The following is a 23,953-nucleotide window of genomic DNA, read 5'->3' as shown; positions in this document are numbered from 1 at the left end:
CACTCCTGACAAAGTAAACACAGTGAGGATAAAACACGGAATCTTCGTATCCTCGTGGTCTCTCATTTTAAACACACAAACCGTAAAAACTGTTGTCATCCACGTTCTGCTTTGTCCAGCATTGCTTTGGGTTTCAGGCTGAATGGTTGGTTTTGACCTGTTCAACCTGCTTCCCTCAGGTAGGCGCTACAGGTGCATCAGACTCAAAGCCAAAACCACCCTGAACTCCCACATGGACTGACAACACATCCACTCACCAATCCAAGGACTTCGCTCTACACAGACTACCACCGCGTAATTTACGTGTGATAACCCACACTGTAAATATATACGACTATTTATTTGTATATTTTTACATTTTATATTTTTGAATAGGGTTCATATGCTGCAGAGCCGTGCACCTCACCGCCCTTTCTCTTCCCACACGTCTGCACTGAGTGGGGATGCTCTGTATCTCACTGTACAGTGAATAGTGACAATAAAAGGCATTTTATTCTACTCTATGAACCCATCCATTCGTCTTGTGAGTCTCAAAATGACAAAACTGGAAAAACGTCTTTTGGCTTTTTGTAAATCAAACTGTGGTGGACAGTTTCGGTACGTGGGTGGGACAAAGTGCTCTGCGCCCCACCTGTACGTGCGGTGCTTCTTCTTCTTTGTTGTTGTGGGACCAGTGTCAAGGTAAGGAGTAACAGTTTATTAGCTAGGCAGCTGACTAAAACGGCTTTCGGCTTCTTCGAATTTAAAGTTGTTGGTTTGTTTTGTTGTTGTTTGTTTTGTTTTTTGCTTTGGCAACTGAATTTGTATCGTTAGCAAGTCCTGCTAAGTAGAGGCGCGCGGAGAGAGAAGGTTCGGCCTCTCGCAGCTACCGACAGGTGAGACTGTCCTGTTAGCATTTTGATGCTTTTTGGTAACTAAACCTTAGGCTAAAGATGCTTTTTGAACGATTTTATAACAAGACAAGACAGTTTTTTAAGACTGTGCATTAATGTTCTCCTGCGACTTCTACGTTTCTGGTTCACAAGGCAGGAGCTAAGTCCAGCTAATTAAAGGCAGGAGCTAAGTCAAGCTAATTAACCCTTGTAATGTCCTCGGGATTTCCATACACCTGTTGCCATACATCCTGGGGTCAATTAGAGGCGGGAGCTAACTAAAGCTATTAGAGGCAGGAGCTAACTAAAGCTAATTAGAGGCAGGAGCTAACTAAAGCTAATTAGAGGCAGGAGCTAACTAAAGCTAATTAGAGGCAGGAGCTAACTCAAGCTAATTAAAGGCAGGAGCTAACTCAAGCTAATTAAAGGCAGGAGCTAACTCAAGCTAATTAAAGGCAGGAGCTAACTCAAGCTAATTAAAGGCAGGAGCTAACTCAAGCTAATTAAAGGCAGGAGCTAACTCAAGCTAATTAAAGGCAGGAGCTAACTCAAGCTAATTAAAGGCAGGAGCTAACTCAAGCTAATTAAAGGCAGGAGCTAACTTAAGCTAGCCTGTTTTAGGCTAGCCTGTTTTAGGCAAGCCTGTGGACCTAAACGCAAAAAACATAAAGCCATGCGTTTGCCTTCACACTTAAATTGTAGAATCATATTTAGTAAAGTGGTTTTGTGTGTAGAGAAAGGTAGGGTGTCAGCGGTTCTCCTCTATGCCAGGTTCTTGACTTCCAGCTGCTGTGTTTTCCAGATGTATTCAGGTAAGATGAACCATGAGAACATTTTGGCTCAACTGAAGAAGGAAGTTCGCTCCTTGCTCATTTCATCCAAGAATGGTTTAGCTCCGGAAGAGCTCCTACGAGACTACGCCACCATGTTGGGCCATTCGATGCCCCTGAAAGTCCTGGGCTTCAGGAACATTTTGGATATGAGTCAGCAGATGCCTGATGTGGTGTCCATTAACTTCAGGCCAGATGGGAGCATATTCTTAAAAGGTAGCGTCTCATTAAGGCATCAGCGCTCTTGTCTTTGAACTCTTGAACAGGTTTAAGTATTTGACACTCTCGCTCTGGTTTCCTGTGCAGCTGTTGGTCACGAGACCACTCGACGCATCGAGGAGCTGGTGACCAAGCAGCGCTCTAAGCCAAACAAAAAGGTCAGCAGGGGAGGTGCCCGCTACTTTCCAACTCATTCTGTGTCCCACTATGTGGTCCTCCCAAGAAGAGGCCCCGCTCCTCCAGCCATCCCTGCACAGCTGAGGACGGAGCTGCGAATACTGCTCTCACAAGTATGAATGAAATGTGTTTAATGTTTTGTGTCCATTATAACCTGGGCTTTTAAAGCCTGCTGTAGATTTTGCAGCTGGTTTATTTGCTTGGTATAAGCACAGCATCTTTCAAATGAAGCATGAGCAAAATGAGAGCACAGATTGTTGGCTTTTTTTGCACTTTATAAGGTCTAGCCTGTTAACGTGAATTTTGAAGAGAAGATACCTGACAGGCTTTTCTTTCTTCTGTCACCGTACTCTCAGTGGAGTAATAATGCGGCCGCTCTCTCAGGGTCCCATTAGGTTATCCGACTTGGAGGCTTCTTTCTGGCGCTTCTTTGGACGACCGCTTTGCATTCGCAGCTATGGGTTCTACTCCACTGGAGAGATGTTGGGGGCAGCGGCAGATATGCTTGTCATTAGCCAGAGCAGGTTTGGCTCACTTGTGTTCCTGAGGGAGCATATGATCCCTAGGCCACTGCTCAAATTACCCGCCTCAACAAAGAGGGGTGGACTGATAAAACCAGCATTGCCGAGGACATGCAGGCCAGATTCTGAAAGGCCAGATGTCAAACTTCAGTCGCCAAAAACACCTCCAGGTTCGTCCTTTGGGCTTTTTCTTGTAGTTTTGTTTCGCTCTGTTTGTTTTTTGCACTTCTAACTGTTAGATTTGGTGCCATGTAAATGAAATGAAACTGAGAAATTTGGCTTTGTATTATTGCACTAGTCTGCATTTTGAAACACCTTTGCGTCCTCTTCAGCTGAAGCTCCAGAGAAACCAACATCTCTGAACCAGACATCTACCCAGAATTCCTTGGATTCTGCCCGTAGTGAGCCGGGAACCGTTGATAGCAAGCCGGGGGCGGACGAGAAGAACCAGGAAACCAAAGCTCAGCTTTCCCCAGAGATTCAGCTCTTTGATAACCATGTCCTCCAGGTTGGGTTTCATTTGCAACTGAAATCCATCTCAGATATGAAATGTCTAATGTTCCATTGCTTCTCACTGGATAAACTGTGGCGCCTAAAATACTCTGGTTTTGGTCAAACATTTGGGGTGTAATTGTTCAGGCACACTACAGCAGAAAAATCAGAAATAGTGCTGTTACTAAATCCTGTCACGTAATGGTGAGAAATCCTATTTGGTATACCTCGTATCTGTTAAGTGCAGTTTCTTTCTTCTTCTTAAATGTGATGTTAGCTGGAGGAGGGGCTTCGTCAGCAGATCCTGGAGAACGGAGTTGCTGGCACCATCAATCAGGAGCTGAAGGACAAACTACGAGCGGTGAGACCTCGCACCGCTTTATCAGCATATGTCTTTGAGCCCAGTTTTAATCATGCAAGCATAACAAGTGTAAAGTCTGCAAGTGCTGTTATAGTTCATGTATGTGGGGGGGAAAGGACGCGCGAGTATACGACTCGCTCTCAGCCCCTGTCGTCGATCTGAAATCGCCGTATTAATCACAGATGACCGTAAGAGGTCAACAGATGTTAAAGAAAGTATGTCGTGAAAATGATTAACATGTCGACAACTCTGCAGGTCATAGGTCAGACGGACGGCGGATTATCAGTTCACAAACTGCCAGCAGAGTACAAGGTAAAAACAAGTTTGCATGTTTGTGTTGTTAACAGAGAGTTTTCTAAACATCAAACTGATCCAGGATGTTAGAAGCAGAGCCATCCTAATCACTAATAGAAACAACCTGTCACACACACACACTGTTGGCTCCCCCCCACCCTGGAGGTCGCCCATGATCACAGCAGACATTAATAAAAGATGCACACTCATCTTCTCGGGAATCTTAAATATTCTCCTTTCTTTCCTCCCAGAGGTGTTTTGGCGAGGACTTGCCTCTGCAGCAGAGCGGCTTTGTTAGCGTCACTGAACTCATCGGTGCCATGAGTGACACTTTCCACCTAAGACCAGCAGAGGGACGCAGTGGACAAGACTGGATAATCAGGACCATACGTGATACTGAGAATACACGTCCAGGTGTGTCTTTATCATTGCATCGTTTGCTTCAGCCCGCTTACATGAGGAATGACTATTTAGTGTTACTGTAAATATAAATGAGTGTTTAACCCACATCTTTCTTCCTTATGTTTGTTCACAGTAAAGTCACGAATTACAGTCACGTGTGGATTTCACACGTTGGAGCATATTTGTGCAGTTATGACTTTCAACCAAGCAGGAAATGTATTTGTCTCTGTTTCTAGACTCAAAAGAGAGCGAGAGTTTTAATGATGATCAGACGTTTCCAATTGTCCCACCATCAGATGATGAGAACAACGAGCTGGTTACCAGTAACACACACAAGGAAATGGTTTGAAAACACATTTTTTTGTGGTTTGACCAAAGCAAGTAATCAGTGATGCTTGATGCACGGACATTAAAAGTGATGACTCTGAACTGCACTTTACAGCCTGTAAGAGGAGCTAAATGTTATCGAGTGCCTTTTGTGTGTTTGTCTGTAGATTTCTGCAATTCCGGTGCATCTCAGCCCTGCTGTACCCCTCGACGCCCTCCAAAGTAAGCCTCTCAAACCACCGACGCGCCACTGTGCTCGAGAGCTGGTGGAAGTCTTGGTGGAGCGGGTGGAGTCACCCGGATATTTCTACATTCGCTTCAGCGAGACTGAGGAGGCCCGAGCTATGGAGAACATGATCTTTGCGATGAGGTGGTGCATGTGTTAGCAGCAGCAGCTACTGTACGGACTCTTTAACCGTGCCTACTCTGATCAGTACCATCTTTTTCTTTTTCCTCCTCTCGTCTCCTAGACGATGCTACACCTGTCCTCAGATGTCGGAGTGCTATCGCCTTCCCCAGAGATTTGTTCGACGGGGTCAGGTCTGCTGCGTGTCACCTGACGGACTGTGGTTCTACCGGGTGGTGATCCATAAGGTGATCTCCCCCACTCAAGTGGAGGTGTACTATGTGGACTTTGGTGATTTGACAGTGGTACCAACCGCCAACCTCAAGTTCCTCAAGTAGGGGCCTCTGCAAGCTCTCGTTGAAAGGATGATTTTAAAAAAAGAGATGTGTGCATATTTTATAAATTTATCTGGCTGTTTCCCAGGTCGGCTTATTCGGTTCTTCCAGCACAAGCTGTCCCATCTTCACTTGCTGGAATTAAACCCACCTCTGTGAGTCTGTGCCTTAGTTTAATTTTCAGTTTCCTTACAAAGACAAGCCTTTCTATAGACTCCAGCACCAGTGCCTTGGTAATGCCAGCGTCTCAGCCATCTTGTGATGGTTTAATTGAATGTTTTGGCTTTCAGTGCTCTTATGGTTTGGATTCATAAATGAGTGTTGTGGTTGGTCTCCTGCAGGGCAGCTGGACTCCTGGGGCAACAGCCGACTTCCAGAAACTGTGCTGTGATCGCACCCTGGTGGGCGCTCTGGATTGTTACAGTGGAGACGTGCTGCAGCTCTACCTGTGTGACACACATACTGATGATGACATCTACATCCACACTGTCCTGCTGAGCCAAGGCCATGGGACACCCTGCAGCCCTGCAGCAGTGAGCAGCACCCACAAAAACACTGGTTTGGTACCATAATCATGATCAGCAGCAGCAGTTTATCATTCTTTTAACAGGATAGCTGTCAGGTCACACCAGTGAGTCTCTACCTGGGAGAGGGGGTGGCTGACCTGCCAGAGGTGAGGGAGGAAATGATTTCATCCCCAGAGCCAGGAGACACTTCTGAAGAGTCTATAATGGACAAACTGAAGGTAGCACACTGGTCTCATAGAAACATAGTGCAGGGCTATAGTGCTCTTGCCCCGTGGGATGTTGTTAGATTTGGCAAAAGATCATTTTATGTTTCTGGGTAATATTATTGGGTTTTTAAAAAATGTTTTTATTAGTTTAAAACTATTAGAAAGATTATGGTTGTATATCCGCATGTATCCAGCTGCATTTAGCTGACTTTGGGCGTCAGCTGGGATAGCCTCCAACACCACCTCATCTGCATACGTGGTTAATGCCTCCATTTAGTGTGTTTTCTCTTTGCATAAATATAGATCTTCATTGTAAACTGATAAAGAAAACACACAGCGGTGCATTAGAAGGCCACAGCTATGCAGAGAATAACGTTTCAGACTGTTGGATAAGGTTGAGTTTTGCACCCACGTCTAACATTTGTGTTATTTATAGGTAGAGCTGGGCGATATGACCCAAAATTCATATCTCGATATTTTTTAGCTGGATGGCGATATACGATATATATCTCGGGTTTTTTTTGTTTGTTTTTTTTTTAAGCCATAAAGTAAGAACAAAAAGAGAGTTCTTAGTCAAAGCTGTGTCTCAATGTCAATCAGGCACTTTTATTAACATACAGCATAGATGTACATGAAGAAATTACTCAAAAATAAATTATCAGCATTTATTAAATAATCATGCTCCATAAATAAAAGAACACAATGTTGTTTTTGTGCTAAACAAAGAGCTCACAATTGTGGAGTCAAAATGTAAACTAAAAGACGCTGAGCGTAATAACAAAGACAGATTTCACGGCTGCTCTGTTCCCAAGTTCTACTGCGTGACTGACAGCCTGGAGTTTGAAATCCGCTTCGTAACCGTGTCTCTTACAGGTGCCATTTATGGTCCTTATACACACAATACGGTAATATTACCTTGAAGCACAGTACGTATCACTCCGCGAGGCTCAGCCGTAATGCTCCGACAGTCCATCAAGCGGTGCGGCTCCGTAGCTGACCAAAGTCATACTAAAAATTTTTTTGACAGATTGCACATAAGGTGCACTGTCGAGTTTTGAGAAAATGAAAGGATTTTAGGTCGTTAGCTCGCTAACATGTTGACGCTGTCCAGCCCCATGCACGGGGCGATCCGCGGTAACTCATTAACGGAGATTTGCCGTGTTCATCTTGTCGTTGCCTGCAGGTGAAGCTATTGGGGAGGGGTTGTTGTGCTCAGTGAAGGAGAGGCGAGGCCCAGTAACGCAGCGTAGAGACACAAATGGACGAAAGAGAGACAAACTTGTGGCTCCACAAGTATAATTATAACGTAACATAGACTATATCGATATAAACGATGTTGTCACATCTTATATCTCGTATGAAAATATATCGATATTTTTTAAAAACTCGATATATCGCCCAGCTCTATTTATAGGTGTTCAATTTTAATCAGTTGGGAACAACATCTTCAGCTTTCTAACTTCATTAACTTAATTAAGATTAATTTCTTCCTCCTGAGCACTTCCCGTCCAAAGAGCAGATATTTGCCCTGCGTTAAACGCTGATACTCGAGCTCAGCACCAAACGACTGCTGCTCTTTGTACAGCGTCCTTAAAGACTGACATACTCCCAGGATTGTCATTTAAATGTTGTTGTTTTTTTTAAATAGATTTGCAGCTTTACGCTGTTGTTGTCTGTTATCTGCGAATGCAGTCTTTGCCTCTCATTGCATTCATTTCTCACATTCATGTAAAGCTTTTACTCTCCACTGTCCATAGTTCTTATCTTTGCAGCCATACTGTCACTGCTGCAGGCCCGCTGCAGCGCGCGCGCGCACACACACACACACACACACACACACAGTCGGTGTACACACTTGGCTCAAACACACATGTCATCTCGCTGAAGGGAGAGTTGCAGTCAACGCTGCTTAATGTATAGCTGGGCTGTTGGAAGGTCACGGCTTGTTGTTGGACTATAAATAAGACTGCAGCCAATCGGTGAGTGTTTAATGGATATTGTATTACAAGATTGTCATTCTCTTATGTTAATGAGCAGCAAGTTGTTAAACTGAACATACTGGGAAGAAGATTTGACAGCGTTACAGCGTGTCCAAATAGCATTTGACTGGTATTTTTGTATATTTTATATATTATACACACATTTTTCATATGCTAGTGACATTAGAGACACTGAAGTTATAGATGTGGCTTTCTTCCCATCATTTATTAACCAGCTAGTTTTACAGGACTGATGAGGTGGCTCATCGAAGCAATCCTCACACTGAGCTGCCTGTTTGGCTTTGACTGAGAGCAGGCGTTCTTGCTCAGATGTTGGCGCTTCGCTCACTGTCACATCGTATTTTACAAAGTGAGGAGATGCTCAGAGGTTCTCTTTTCCTAAAATCTGAGATCAGAAGTGTTACACAGACCAGGTCGCGGCGTTGAAGCTAACCTAAGAAATTGAAACTGTGTTGTTTGGAGTGTTACGTAGGTCCTCTTTTTCCTGCAGGGTGATCGTTCTGTGGCCTTCCTCCATAAAAGTCGTATTCAGTAAGCTGTACGGTTCTTACAGCTCTCGGTCGCAGCAGATGGCCCCGCCCCTCCCTGAGCCTGGTTCTGCTGGAGGTTTCTTCCTGTTGAAAGGGAGTTTTTCCTTCCCACTGTCGCCAAAGTGCTGCTCATAGGGGGTCATATGGTTGTTGGGTTTTCTCTGTATGTATTATTGTAGGATCTACCTTATAATATAAAGCGCCTTGAGGAGTCTGTTGTTGTGATTGTATGAATAAAACTAAATTGAATTCCAGTTATAGATTTTATTTTCAATTAAAAATGTGTCTGTAAATTAACATTTATGGTCTGCATACTTTGTCTTGATGTACCAGGTTGAAGATGAAATGCCTGCCCTGGAGTATATCTGGGATAGCGAGGTTGTCCCTCACATCCAGGTATGAGCACCTGGCACTGACCCTCATCCACTGCTGTCTGTCCACTGAGGTTAAAAGACTGATGGTGGTTGTTTCCTGTTACAACTTGTTCAGGCTAAGGAGAAAAACCCGTTCAACGCTCTGCTGAAAGACCAAACCGTCACCTGCCCCCTGACACCTCCAGATCTCATTCAGACAAAGATGACCACAGCTGACCTCACGGTGAGATCATCTGAAGAATATTAGATATACCGATTACTTTTTTTTTTGCAGGGGGGAGGAGTTGTTTTTAGTCTGTTAATGAAAATGTAATTTTTTCCCCAGACACAGAGTCCGACTGCCCCACCAGCTCCACCCGTCATTAATCCCACTTCCATGAGACCAGAGGAGGTGCTGCACCAGCCTAAGGATTCTGCCCCCTCCATGACCAGACCTCCTCTAATCCTCAGCACCCTGAGCCTCCACACTGCTGCCCTGGGTCAAATTCAGGATGGTACTCTGGGTACAGATGCACACACTGACTTACTTGTGTGCATATTGTGGACTTTTCTCTAAAGTCCACAATATGCACACAAGTCATGTGAGCAAAAGAATGCGGTCTTGGATCCGAGTAACTGCGTCACATTTATATAAATAACTTGTTCTGTAGAGATGAGATTCAAGCTTTGTTTGTGATTCTAAACTTTAGTTCAGTTTGTAGTCAATGCTAGATTACATCATCACCCATTACTCATAATGAATTATAGTTCTGCTGCATTTGTGGCAAGAAGTTGTCTTTGGAAAGAATAAGTTAACATTTTGTTCTCATTACAGAACAAAGGTCCTGATTTGCACAAAAAAAGCCTCATCTCTCCTGCACGTGCACACATCTTGTAATGAGATTAAACAGTGACCTTCATTAACCTACATATCGTTAGCTTGATAGCATAATTGCCTAAGTCATTTTTGGCCAATGACATAGGCAGACGGACAGGATGATGCAGCAGTGGTAGGGGAGTAAAGTTAGGCAAAAATCTCAATTTGACCAAAAAATGACTTAGGCACTTATGCTATGAAGCTAACGATATGTACCTCATTCGCTCCATCTCCCTTACACACTCACTCACTCACTCACACACACACACACACACACACACACACACACAGGCCTTCAATGAAATTAGTGTGTTCATGGATGGAGCGAGGGGGTATTGATTTCCACCCTGCTGCTTGCTATGGTGGATGCACCTGCAGTGAAAACCTGACATAGATTCAATTAGACCTGTTACCAGAGCTATTTGACCCAACAAGCTGCTCTCTGTGCGTTTGGCCTGATATCGATACACCGCCGCTCCACCATGCTGGCGCTTGTGCAGTGAGGGGAGGAATAAATACAGTGCTGGATTTATCTACAAACATGCAGAAGTTTGAGTGCATCCCAAAAACATGTCACACTGAAGTTGGCCGACTTACTGATGGCGTGCCCTGAAGTTTATTGAAATTCTCCCTTTTTAAAGAGTTTTTCTATTTTAAAGTGTAGGACATATGATTCACAGAAATGGTTTTAAATGTGAGTCTCGGACTTTGTTTTCCAGATGGACCCCTTTCTCACCGGTACCCTCGGAAATCTGGCGTCACGTTTCCTCTGTTTGGGTCCAGATAGGCTGAGAGTGTCACAGCCAGTAAACACATGTTGCTGTTTTTTGATAGTCTTGCTTCCTCCACATCTCGTTATGTGTGATTGCTCTCAGCTGTGTCCGATTCCCACATTATCCCTCTGTGTATTTAAGTCCTGCGTTTTCCTCTGTCTATTGTCGCGTCCTTCCCTGTTTGCTGTGTGTTTTCTAGTCTCCCAGTGTTTAGTTCTTAGTTTCTATGTTCAAGTTTTATTTTTGTGAGTTTATTTTACGGATTATTTTTCCCAGCGAATAAAGCTGCCGCTTTGAGTTTACTGTTCTGTGTATGAGTCCTGCATTTGGCTCCTTCATCCTGCCTGCCACAGCAAAAACTGGGACATTTTCACTTTTTGTTAAGTATGGAATATTTTAAGACGTCTTAGAGCTGGACGAGATGATGATCGTGGAGATTATTACAGCTAGGAAGGAAGCAAAATAAAAGTGGATTCAATTGTTTTCAATACTAGCGGTTTGGTATTTTTAAGCTGCTAAGACGGAGCTTGTTTTCTTGTTGGATTCACTGAAGGATCCACGTCTGCTGAGGCTGAATTGTTCAAACTCTTTTAATCGTTTGTAAACGTTAGCTCACTAAACTAGTTCATAAATGTCTCTTGTCAGTTTTTTCAGTGTTGTTTGACTTGTAGTTCTGCACCTGCTCTGCTTTTCTCTTTACTGGTTTTGTCATCAGCACAGTGTCGCTGCGACCTTCATCACAACACTTAAGCTGCACTCACCTTGCTTACTGACTCAGGTTTCTGTTGTTGTTGTTGTTGTTGTTGTTGTTGTTGTTGTTGTGTTTTTTTTTTTTTTTTTTTTAATACAGTCAAGTTCAGTGCAATGCCCTCACTTATGAGGATCACTTACCCATTGCAAAACACAGGTTTTGGGTGCTGCTGCATTCAAGAGTCATATAGACAGATGCAAACAGGTACAGTCCCAATCAAAAGGTTAAGACCACTTAAAAAATGGCCCCAAAATCCTATTTTGCATGGTTGGATCTTAACAAGGTTCAACGTAGAGCTTCAACATGCAACAAGAAGAAATGGGAGTGAGACAAAACATTTTTTTGAGCAATTTATTGAAAACAAGCTGAAACAGGCTGTTTTACAGCTGATCAAATGTTTAGGACCACTTGCCTTTAAAAGGCCAAATCTGTGCAAAAATGTGGATTCATTGTCATTTTCTGTCATTTCACTGTCATGATGCTCTGTTGGCAAAGGAAAACAAACCTTCCCTTGTTGAACGTGGTCGGGTTGTTGAACTGCATAAGCATGGTCTCTCACAGCGCGCCATCGCTGCTGAGGTGGGACACTTAAACTGAAACAGGCTGTTTTACAGCTGATCAAAAGTTTAGGACCACACCAAAAAAAAACCTGTAAACCCCCCAAAACAGAAGTTCTAAACATGAACTCAGTGGTGAGTCGCTCCACCGTTATTGTTGATCACTTCAAACATTGAAAACATTGATGCTTGATGCCAGCGTTTCCATGAGGTGAGAGGGAACATTTCTCCAAGTGGTGAAGACGACCGCATGAAGGACATCTACTTCCTGGAACCGTTGTCCATTTCTGTAAACTTCCCTTGCCATCCATCCCCAAAGGTTCTCACTTGGATTTAGATCAGGGGAACATGCAGGATCATCCAAAATAGTGAGGTTATAAGAAGTCTCTTGTCCTGCAGGCATTGTGTACTGTAGCCTAAGGAGCTTGGAAAGAAAAGCGTCTGGACTTCTTTAAGTTGCTTGAAGACGTTTAGCCTCTCATCTGAGAAGCTTCTTCAGTTTTAAGGTCAAATGGTGGAGAGTCCCAGAGTCGCACCATTTGACCTTAGCCCCTTCCACTGTGGGGTGGAAAACACCTCAGGTGGGATCTGCTTGTCATGCCAGCAACGTTGGAAACCATCAGGACCATCGAGGTTACTTTTGTTCTCCTCAGAGAATGAAACTTTCTTCCACCTTTCAGTGTCCCATGTTTGGTGCTCTGTAGCAAAGTCCAAACGGTCAGTTCTGTGGCGTTCAAGGAGACGAGACGTTTTTTTGTTCTTGAAGCCTTTCAGCCTCAGATGGCGTCTGATGGTTATGGGGCTGCAGTCGGCACCAGTAACGGCCTTAATTTGGGTCAAGCATCGTCCAGTGTCTCGACTGACAGCCAGTTGGATCCTCTGACTCAGTGCTGGTGACATTTTTTTGGGTCTTCCACTTGAGTTTTTGTTCCATAACCCTCAGGATCATTTAGGAAATATCAAATGACCGTCTTACTGCGTCCCACCTCAGCAGCGATGGCGCGCTGTGAGAGATCCTGCTTATGCAGTTCAACAAGGGAAGGTTTGTTTTCCTTTGCCAACAGAGCATCATGACAGTGTGACTGCCTGACAGAAAACAACAACAATCTTTATTTATAGAGCACATTTAAAAGCCTTGGGCATACCAAAGTGCTTTACATAAAACAATAAAAAATAAAACAGTTCACACATTAACGTCAAATACATAAAAGTAACGGATTATGTTCACAGATAAAAGCCACCAATAAGAGTAAACTGCAGCACATAGGTTATAGCAAGGTAAGACTGTACCACCATGATAAAAGACACCAATAATGGAAAGATAGCAGAGAATTTAATACAATACAATACAATACAATACAATAGGTCACTGCAAGCAAGCCAGCATTTAACTGGTAGAAAAGGCAAGTTTAAAAAGATGTTTTTAGCCGTGATTTAAAAGAATGAATAGAAAATGACAATGAATCCACATTTTTGCACAGATTTGGCCTTTTAAAGGCAAGTGGTCCTAAACATTTTATCTGGACTGTGCCCGTGTGCAGCTTTGTATATGACTCTGAATGCAGAGCACCCAAAACCTGTTTAGCAATGCATAGAAATGACCGAGGACTAAAAGATTAGCACAGGGGCAATGATGATAAATCATCTCTAACATTAATGATCCTTATAAGTGAGGGCATTGCACTGATCAAAGACAATAGTTGTGTCAATAAAATTAACTGCATCTTGGCTAACAGCACAGAACTTGATTTTCAGCAAGAGCAGGAAAGGAGCTAATAATGAACCACATGTATCCTTCTGAAACCGAGGGGAGAAGCTAGAGCTTGCCTGCCAAAATGTGGCCAGACGTATGAAGGTCAAAGCAGAGCGTAGAGTTCTTGATCACTGTCTGCATCCTGCTGGGCTTCCTGACCTTTACTGGCTTACCAAATTATCCTTGTAAGAGGCTCCTAATGAGAGTGGCTCATCTCAGTCAAACAAAATCAGGAGAAATTATTAACCTACATAATTTATAAACACACACACAAGTATTTTCTGCTTTAATAACACAGATGTGGAACTTAGAACCTCCGTTAAACATGATACAGGTTTTGTAGACATTAGCTCCAGTTTAATGTTGCCAACACGACTCAGCTTTCTGCATGAAGCTCAGCATTTGATGACACATTTCAAACAGACAAACATTTGCCTTCACTCTGAAATCTTTCTGTACGCACATAATCGCACGCACAACACTCATTAACTAGAGCACACTGCAAAAAGCAAAGGCACATGCGTGTGTCAGGCTCCATTATGATGTTTGTGAGGGTGGAGGAGGGTGCAGCTTGGGAAGACAGACCCTCAGTAAACCTTATTAGGAAGGAGAGTAATGTGGTTGCAGCTGAATTAGCAGCCGACAGCAGCACAGCATCCCTGTGCTGAATGAACATGAAGATCTGATGGCTTCGCTTTACAGGCAAAACCCCAAACCAGACCGGCTAAAGAAAACTGTTGTTTCACAGGCTTTCGGTTCAGTAATTAGACCAAGCAAAGGCAAAGTTGTTGATAATTTAGTTGTCTGTCTCCACATTTTACATCCAGAGTTTGACCAGTTTCATAGACTGAGCCTCTCCATGGAAAGAAAAACTGATTTTCTCCTTTATTTTTCTAATATGTGAGATTTACAATCATGGTTTTTATAAAAGAAAAGACTGTATTCTGTGTCAGTTTTGTTTTATTTAACAGGTCATAATAAAAATGATCTAATCCATACCAGGCATCAGATGAACAACAATACATGTCATTATTTACTGGAAAAAATTAAGCAAAGCAGACTCTGAAGCAGGGGTGTAATTTGCAGGGAGTTTGTGGGGTTATGACCCCCCCCAATAAAATTATGAATTATCTTGCATAAATAGGCTGTTGATTTTCTTTACTCATTTCAGGTATTACCAGCAAAGTAGGTGCACGTTTCATCATCTGGGAATTTAGCCAGATTTATTTATTTATTTGGACAGAGACAGGTGACCCCACCCAATGTTCAGCACAAAGTTACGCCGATGCTCTGAAGCAAGACCCAAGGCAGACAAAATTCAAAGTTTGACTGATTTACTGAATAACAATGAGCATGTAGGCGAGATGACAGCAGGGGTTACTGAGAGAGGAGAGATAGGTGAGTCAAGGTGACGAGGCTTACTTGTTTGTCTCACTTGTTTTCATCTGTAAATGGAGTCAAAGGAGGTTGGCAATTCAGAGGAGCAGATGCAGTGACCTCTGGACCTGCTTAAAGGGAACAGGAAGAGTAAGCCACTCTTCAGCCACACAGATATGTTAGGCTAATCTTGCCAAAATGCTGGGGAGTCTTGAAGGAGCCTGATTACCACTCTAATGAAACAAACGGTCTGGCAGAGACTGGTTGTTGGAGCTGGTCCTTGAGTGCTGGTTGAGGATGAGATTGATGTGCAACAGGTCTGCAACCTAGACTCAGGGAGAGTTGGAAGGCCGAAGCAGAAAACAGACCAGCGGGGGCCCATCCATGACTGTTTCCTGCATGTTATGCTTTCCTTGCTTCAACAAAAAACAAGGTGTGCTCGTTTCCTGTGTGACTACCAGCGTTTATCAGTTGTGGAGGAATTTTGCCATATTCTTCTTGACAATGTTGGTTCAGTTTATTCATATTTGTGAGTGTAACAGAGTTCAAAAAGCTTAACAATGAAGTTCCTCAAAATTAATGTGCTTTGTGAATAGTTGGAGTCACCTTGTGGACAAATACTGCAACTGCATTAAGGTTCCAAATAGCTGCGCAGTAGCTGTCTCAGCAAAGGAAAATAATGCATGCTCATTAGTAAAAACACTCTCACAGAGGTAACTGTTAACATGTATTTTTATTGTAAGCAGTACTAGCATGTACACTGAAAGTTACAGGCATTTTGGTGCATTAATACTAACTTTATTCACCAGTAGCATTTTTGGTTAGCATGCTAAGCTAGATAGCTAGAGGGCGCTGTCTGGCTCCACCCAGCTCGAACACTATGAGACTGTAACTGTTGCTTGTTAACAGACCCGAACGTTGCAGTTTTGTAACAGGATGATGACTGCGTGCTGTTATCTTTGTACAGGTAGGTGCTGTTACGCATTTTTACTTGATGTTGTTGTACAAAAACGATAAACAATGGTGTTTGTTTTAGATGAGAAATTTGTTTTTTATTTTATTGTTGTTGTTTAAGAAAAAAGTAGAAATAACAGCTCTCACCTCGGTTAGCACAAGGATGGAAAAAATAAAAATACTGCTACTATATGATCGCACATTTGGTTTCAGCTAGAACTTTTAAAGAAAGACTTTGACAGCGTTGTATTGTAGGAATGTATATTAGTCTTTTGTTAACTAAGAACACACTGTCGATGATGACTAGGTGCTGTTGTCTTCGTACCAGAATAAAGAGGGAACCCAGAGTAGGAGCAAGTCCGTTGTCACAGTGCCGTCCTTTCTACATGGGCGTTTAACATCACATTCACCATAGACCAGGGGTAGGCAATCCAAGGCCTCGAGGGCCGGTGTCCTGCAGGTTTTAGATGTGTCCTTGATCCAACACAGCTTATTTAAATGGCTAATTGACCTCCTCAACATGTCTTGAAGTTCTCCAGAGGCCTGGTAATGAACTAATCATGTGATTCAGGTGTGTAGACCCAGGGTGAGATCTAAAACCTGCAGGACACCGGCCCTCGAGGCCTGGAGTTCCCACCCCTGCCGTAGACTCTCAGACCTGCAACAACTGCATGAGCACAGCTTCTTTTTTTTTTTTTTTTTTTTAAGCATCCGTCACATCATTTAACTCAGGTTGAGGTCTGCTCTTTGAATGGACTGTTGATTCTTTTCTATCTGTTGCGCGACCCAGTTTGGGCCACGCTTAGCTTTCACACATTTGACTCTAGAACATGTTGGTATACAGACGGGTTTGCGGTCAACTCAGTGACTGCAAAAAACCCCAAGTTGACTGTGAGGCCTCGGTGCTGACCTCTGTGCATTATTGCCACCTGCAGTCAGTTGATTTACTGCCAAATCAAAAAGACCACAAGCTTATCTCAGCCGACCACCTGACTAGTATTTCCTATGTTCTCAGGTCTCTTACTCTGTTATATGGTGAGCGGTGCTGCATTTTAATGTATGCAAGCGTGTAGATTAGTGTGTGAGCAGCTCCTGTGTGCATGTACAGTGCATTCAGTGTGTAAATGAGGGTGTACTGAGTCACACTCATACGCTGAAGGATGTTTTCCAGAAGAGGAGCGCCTCTATTTTAATTCCTGTGCCAAAATTCTTATCACTCGTATTAATTTTAGGACCGCTGGAGGAATACAGGGGAGAACCATCAATCTCCTGCTAATCCCTCAGATACATAGCAGCAGCTATAAGCTTTATATAGGTGTTTTTGGAACATGGGTGCTCTTTCATAATTCTGGTGCAGGAATCAGGTAACATTATAAAGCAGTGCTCCATTTTTAGGGACTTTTTTTTTTTTTGAGCTACAACTGCATTTGGAACTTTTTTAACATAAGAGAAGCTGTGAGGCAAGTAGGTGTACTGTGATTGGTCCAGGTTTAAGTATGCCGATTGATTAAACACAGAAAATCATCTTTAAAAACTAATAACATTAGTAAAACCAGGGAAGTTCTAATAGTAGAAACTCCCTTTCTCTGGCTGTGATACCTCCACCTCTTCAGCCTCTCCTCCAACCTGCCACCTACTCTCACTGCAGATTGTGGCAGCAGACCACACACCTGTCTCATTGTCCTCATGCATGCCCTGCACCTCCTCCTCAGACTCTTCTGCAGCTCCACAGTTGCTCTCTTGACACTTGATCATATGTTTTTTTCTACATGCATTAGGACACCGTGCAGCACTTTCTCCTTCGCTGTACTTGTCCACACTCTCAAAGCGAACATCACAGCTGTTTTGCTCTTTCTCAGCACGTCTTTTCTTACTAGCTTCAAAAGCTCCTCTCCATATCTTCATGTTATGGTCAAATCTGCTAATGTGGTGTACGCTGGAATATGGATGTGTTGAATATTTAGTACTCTGTATGGCAGTATAGTTATGGCTTTAAAATCAGTTTCCTCACAGTTTATCTTTTGTTTTATACAATACTTTTATTTACAGAAGCACACAACCATACACCTTTTCTTAAACGATCAGCCCTGACCTCTCCTATGTCAAAGACGTGGAAACCTTAAAGACATCCAGGGGGAAATAGGAAGAGCACTCCTAAACTTTGTGGAAACCCTTCACACAACTGTTGAAGCTGTTACGGCTGTAAAGAGTTAAACCCTATGGATTAACCTCCTGAGACCCGAACTCTTCCACAGCAGCATTTTTAATTTCTCTTTGATATTTGGGCTGATTGGGACCTGATGAATGTAAAAACAAAGAAGTACCAGATTTTTTTTTTTTTTTACATAATTTTTGTTCGTAAGGAAAATGAGAGCCACATATGAGGATATTCTTTTAAAATTTTGATAGAACAGTTGCAATATAATGTCCTGGTAAGTGGATATCAGGCCATTGTAGAGCAAGATTTAGTATTTTGGTCTAAATAACCCAAAATGTGACGTCCACACATGTGGACGGCAGGTCCTAGGAGGTTAAGAATGGGCTGTCACTCAAGTTCTTATGCATGTGAAGTTGTTCATAATAAAATTCTGATAATTATTAAGAAAACCAATCTTTTCAGCCCCTCCCCATTATCTATATTCAAGTCAGTACAGCTCCCTTAAATGAGGTGCCGCACTTCCTGCTGTTCTCCACCTGGATGCAGATGTGTCCAGGATTGTTTGCCAGCAGCAACCAGCTGCAGCTGAGCTCCAGGCTCAGTTAATATGCAATGGCACACACTGACAGTTCCATTAAACTGTATTTATGGCAGCCACAAATAATTGATATGCAGATATGGCAGACTGGTCGCACTCGCAGAATTGTATTTGGCCCAGCAGTGCGATGCATCAAGCTGCCACGCTCAGTGACAACAGACACAATATGCACCATCACCGCGTATTGTTTGCCCTCATAGACATCTTTCACTGTCTGCTGCTTGTCTTGTTTTCCAGGTCGTATTTTCCTCATTTCCTCTTCTGTTTTTTATGATTTACCTTTTTTTTTTTTCTTTTCTTTTTTTTAAATCCACCTGAAGCAACGGTTACTCACTAACTTGGAAAAAACAAACAGAAAAACTGACATTTCATAAAAGATGGTGTGGCAATATGCCCACAAGGTAGAAAATGCTATATTCTTCTGTGAGGAGTAAGTTTGTCCTTCAGTAAGAACTGTAAATCTCTATAGCTAAACCCCTCTCTGCTCATTCCACCGAAAGTCCCTTTGGTGCTTTAGACTGGATTTGTACAACAAAAGCCCCTCAGCTGTACAACATATCTGGGATGAACAGGCTCCAGTTCACCCGTATTCTGTCTTAAACAGCTGCAATAGGCGTTTGTTGCATTAAGCTATAGTATTTAGCTTTTTCCAGACGGACATTAAGAATCTCGAATCTGAGAAGGAAAGAATAATATTTGCAGATTTAAGGCTAAGCAATGAAATACTCTGGTGATTACACTCTGATCAAACATTAGAGCAGAGTCCCCACTGATGACAGGAATGAGGACAGGACCCTGGCGTGTAAACGACGGTGGTTTTGGAGCGGAGTTAGCAGCTGTTTGAGACTCGCAGGGAAAGACCTGGCCGCGGACGGTGAGGCGGAGGTGAATGTGTGCTGCAGGCGGCTTTAGGGAAGAAGGTCTGAAAGGCAGAAAGACACAAAGGCAATGAATTTTTAAAGAACGGGGGCTCGTTAAACCACAGCAGACATGATGAAATTGAATGAGGGGAATCTGACAGCGTGGGAAAGTGGAAGTGACAGAGAGAACGGAGCAGCGGGAATAGCTCGAAGGATGAAGCTGGATGTGAGGGGGCGGATCATCCTCATCATCTGAAGCTTTATTCATTTATTATAGCTTCACCTACGGCACGCAGGGTTTGCACATGCGGTAAAATAACAGTGGCTTGGACATCAGAGATGCGCAGTAACGCATTACAAGTAACATCTTACTGTAATCCGATTACTTTTTCAAGCAACTAGTAATGTAAGGGATTACTATTGCAAAAAGTAATTAGATTACGGTTACTTTCCCATAAGCACGCTGCGTTACTAAACCATGATGTTGTTTGTGTGAGCGTCTCATGAAAGTGACGTATGAGCGTGCGACGTTCGTGGCAGCGACAGACGTGTGCAGATCAACAATGGATAATATGGAGTGCAGAGAGAGTACGAGCATGCAGCGTTTAGTGTGGAAGTAATCACATTACTTTGAGCTTGATTCTGTCAAAGTGACAAAAACATTAGCGTCCACTGTACACTCTGCGTGGGAAGAAAACTTCTTTCTACAGCCAAAAATTTAACTTGAAATCTGAGCGAGCAGCGAGCACGCTGCCACGGGAACGTGACATTCACAGAGAAACCCCCGGATCCCCCCACTGACATGTCGCTGTGGGCAAACCTCCACCCGCCCCACTCCTGCTAAACAGCTGACAATAGATTTAAGAGCTGCCGAGTCTTTGATTTGAGTTATTTTTGCTGTGTTTTACTTGCGTCTATTTGAAAGAGTGTAAACACAAAACATGATTTTATTGTATATGCTGGAATATGCAGGAGATATTGAAAGACTGTTGCATATAATTTCATTTTGCTTGATGCATGAAGTTAAAAATTAAAATGAATAAAATACGTTTTAAAAAGAAACTTTTTCATTTGATGGATTATGCAAAGAAATAGAACTGGGCTGAAAGGTCTGTGCTTCATTATGTATTCAGGTTGTGTGTCATGTTTTTGAAAATTAAGTAAGTAATTGCTTTCGAAAATAAGTAATCAGTAAAGTAATGGGATTACTTTTTGGTGACATAATCAGTAATTAGTAACTAATTACTTTTTTCAAGTAACTTGACCAACACTGTTGGACAACTTGAGCACAACAATTAAATGTGATGGGCTAATGCTGCTTTCTTAGTTTCACAGTGACACAAACACAGCAAAGACAACGTTCTCTGTTCTATGAACATAACATGCTGGGCCATGAAGACTGGGTTTATACAACAGGGAAAATATCCAGTTTGTCCACCTTTGCCCTGGATGTCTGTTTCACCCTAAACTGCACCACATTTGTTATATTGGATAAGACCTCAAACAAGAAGTCAAGACCATAAACCCATCTGTAATGTTTTCACATTGACTCCAAAACAACGGAGTTCCTCCTCACAGTCAGAGATGTTGCCTCCTGGTCATCCAGGTTTTAATGCACCTGTACCTCTGCTTTATACCGTCAGGACACATAACTATATAGACTCATCTGTCACCTTGTTAGATTCACATTTTCGTAATGCAAATATCACATGACAGCAACTCGGTGCATTCAAGAACCTAGACACGATCAAACCTGCTGAAAGCTGAGCGTCATAAGGGGAAGAGAGGTGGTTTAGTTGAACATAGCATGACTGTTGGTGCCAGAGCAGCTGGTCTGAGAATTTCAGAAACTGCTGATCTGCTGGGATTTTCCCACAGGAGCATTTCTTGGTTTTACAGGAAGTGGTCCAAAAAAGAAACTATCCAGTGAGAGGTGTTTCTCTGGGTGAAGATGCCTCACTGAGGTCAGAGGAGACTGCTTTGAGCTCATAAGCAGGTAACAGTAACTCAAATCACCACATGTTACATGCAGTAGAGCATCTCTGAATGCACAACACGTCCAACCTTGAAGCAGATTAGCTACAGCAACAAAGACCACAGTGGGTGCCACTCCTGTCAACTGAGAACCGGAAACTGAGGCTGCAGTTCACACTTTTGATGAGTGAGATTTTAGTGTTGTATCAGTCCATTTCTCAGAACTAATTAGCCAATACCTGTGTCCTTGAGTTGCACCTGTACATTTTATTAATGCAACTGGCTAAGCAAGCTAGGTAAGTGCTAGCCAATACGCCATATAAGTCACATGAGGTGTGAAAAACCAACATGGTGCCACACAAACATGTAACGCAGAATCTACAACCACTGGGTGATGTCCACCTTTACAGTCTATGGTTTTCTTTGAGGCAAACCACACCTGTCACCTGTCAGTCAAAGCACGCAGCAAGAGTGCTTTCACTGTATTTGAGCAGTTCTAATCTTATTATCTTATTATGTCATGGTCTGTTCACTGTAGAGCAGCTAGGATGTTTGGGATAACGAGCAGATTAGGTAAGAATCGAAGTTTCCGCAGTAAAAGTGAAGGATTTCATGGATACAAGTGTAGCAAACAGGTCTGTGAAGTACTTCAGTAAGATTGTACTTCTTGTATTAATGCTAGGTACTGATCTTGTACTGTATACGCTGTTTATTTCCTGTGATTTGTTTCATCTGCACTTTAGTATAAATAGATACTGATGTTAACTTTGGAAAATCAGCACTGAATGAAGAGCAGGCATCGCTGCAGGTCACCTGATGAATGGCTTCACTTACAGCCAACAGTGTAATGCTTAGTCATGATCTATCATCGCCCACAGGGCTCTCCTCTTCTTGTCGCCTCCTCTCTTCTTTCCGTTTCTCCTCCTCTGTCTTCTGCCCATATTGTACTTCTACTTCTAACCTGGTCTCGTCTCTTTTCTCGCACCGTTTCTGTCCTGCATGTTCCTTCTATCTGCCTCTGATCCGTTTTGTTCATGTATGCACGGACAGAGGAAACTGAAATGCAGTAACTGTTGTGAAAGTTATTAATACTGAATATCAACAGCTAGATAAAACCCAGCACCACAGTGAGGAAAATACACACAGCACTGTGGATTTATTAAGTTCATCAAATGACACAAACAGTACAGTCTGGAAACTCTGGTCATTTTGATTTTTGTCTACAAATATAGACAAATTCAAGCCTCCTGTCCAGTTCTTGAACATGTGAATTAAGCATTCGCATCGCGCTGCTTTTGCAGAGCAGCTTCTCTGTGTTTGAAAGGCTTCTTTAGCAGATTTACTTTGATGTCTAGCTGGTGATCAGCCACTCTGACATAAATTAATTTGGGAATTCACTTTTCATGCAAGCTCTCCGGTCCCAGTGGCAGCAAAGCAGCCTCAAAGCATTTACTGTGCTTCAGTCAGTTGGATGATATTTTCATCTTGATATGCAGGGCCTGCATTTAATTCAACACATTATTCCAAAGTAATTAAACTTTAATTTGCACTAAATTCATTTACTAACAAATCAATTAGTTAACTGTTCAACAGTTTGGAAAGAAAAGCGTCTGGACTTCTTTAAGTTGCTTGAAGACGTTTCACCTCTCATCTGAGAAGCTTCTTCAGTTCTAGGGTCAAATGGTGGAGAGTCCCAGATTTAAGCCCTGTGGGAGTTTCCCCCCCCAAGAGGGATATGAACCCCCTGTTGATCCTCTACCTAATCACATGAGCCAAGGTGTGAAAATGGGTGTAGGTCACAATCAACCAAGGTTTCAGGTGAACCCGCTGTGAAACCTAGCCCCACCCTATCATCTGATTTTCTGAAGTCACTCCCCCCATGGGGGGGAGGGGGGGTGTCCCCCCATGGGCTTAAATCTGGGACTCTCCACCATTTGACCTTAGAACTGAAGAAGCTTCTCAGATGAGAGGTGAAACGTCTTCAAGCAACTTAAAGAAGTCCAGACGCTTTTCTTTCCAAACTCCTTGGGCTACGATGAGCTGGATGACTGAGAACCTTCACAAAGACTCTGCTAAAATGCACCTTTGTAGAGATTTTAGTGGTGGAAGGGGAACTTTGTGACCTTTTTCTTAAAAAGTCTTTTCATATAGAAAACTTTAGATGATATGGACAAAACTATTAGTCCACACATTTTGTCTTCCACCCCATGCAAGGTGCCTTTACAAACATTTACACTGAATTTAATGTAACAGTCAGTTTTTCCTGGACACTAAACCATCAGCTGTGGTATTATTACACGCTGGAAGGGTTTGGAAACCACACTATTTCGCCCTTGACGCAGCAGAGCACATGAAGCTTCACGGCGGAGATGCCAGATGCTGATGTGTTCCAAACCTCCTCTGACATTAACATCAGCACCAAAAGTGTGCAGTGGGAGCTTCCTGGCTTGCTTTTCTATGGTCTCCACTCTCACGGCACACTGTGAGCCAGGTTGCTATAGAGATGCTGCACACACACCCAAACACCTA

The 23,953-nt window shown here is 42.9% G+C and overlaps 2 protein-coding genes across 4 annotated transcripts in view; both read left to right on the top strand.

The window, feature by feature from the left end:
- The first annotated feature begins 233 nt into the window (after positions 1–233).
- tdrd5 (tudor domain containing 5) lies at positions 234–11,065 on the top strand. Of its 3 annotated transcripts, XM_080886403.1 has the most exons (19): positions 234–681; positions 814–875; positions 1,675–1,918; positions 2,009–2,211; positions 2,483–2,789; positions 2,952–3,127; positions 3,389–3,472; positions 3,728–3,784; positions 4,018–4,180; positions 4,405–4,511; positions 4,663–4,865; positions 4,966–5,175; positions 5,265–5,331; positions 5,518–5,709; positions 5,787–5,921; positions 8,773–8,835; positions 8,929–9,036; positions 9,139–9,316; positions 10,389–11,064. In XM_080886403.1, exons 3-19 carry the CDS (start codon positions 1,675–1,677, stop codon positions 10,454–10,456), a joined length of 2,565 nt encoding a protein of 854 aa, XP_080742529.1. In that variant the 5' UTR covers positions 234–681; positions 814–875; the 3' UTR covers positions 10,457–11,064. The 3 variants fall into 3 exon arrangements, with proteins under 3 accessions (XP_080742529.1, XP_080742530.1, XP_080742528.1); XM_080886404.1 differs by lacking the exon at positions 814–875 and having other exon boundaries at positions 10,389–11,065; XM_080886402.1 differs by lacking the exon at positions 234–681 and having other exon boundaries at positions 706–875.
- Positions 11,066–15,542: 4,477 nt separating this feature from the next.
- Positions 15,543–23,953, top strand: part of fam163ab (family with sequence similarity 163 member Ab) — a 47,572-nt gene continuing 39,161 nt past the window's right edge. The window contains exon 1 of the mRNA XM_080886966.1: positions 15,543–15,847. The gene's annotated coding sequence lies outside the window, so the exon portion shown is untranslated. The remainder of the gene's footprint in view (positions 15,848–23,953) is intronic.

Source organism: Rhamphochromis sp. 'chilingali' (assembly GCF_963969265.1).
Source record: "Rhamphochromis sp. 'chilingali' genome assembly, chromosome: 7".
Taxonomy (NCBI): Eukaryota; Metazoa; Chordata; class Actinopteri; order Cichliformes; family Cichlidae; genus Rhamphochromis; species Rhamphochromis sp. 'chilingali'.
The sequence above is the reverse complement of the archived record's forward strand: the minus strand, read 5'-3'. Positions and strand labels throughout refer to the sequence as shown.

Excerpts from the sequence above, each read along its gene's own strand:
- tdrd5 (XM_080886404.1), top strand. The coding sequence starts at position 1,675 with ATGTATTCAGGTAAGATGAACCATGAGAACATTTTGGCTCAACTGAAG. Across the intron at positions 4,512-4,662 it reads GTAACACACACAAGGAAATG|ATTTCTGCAATTCCGGTGCA; the intron begins GTTTGAAAACAC and ends GTTTGTCTGTAG. Across the intron at positions 5,176-5,264 it reads GCCAACCTCAAGTTCCTCAA|GTCGGCTTATTCGGTTCTTC; the intron begins GTAGGGGCCTCT and ends GCTGTTTCCCAG.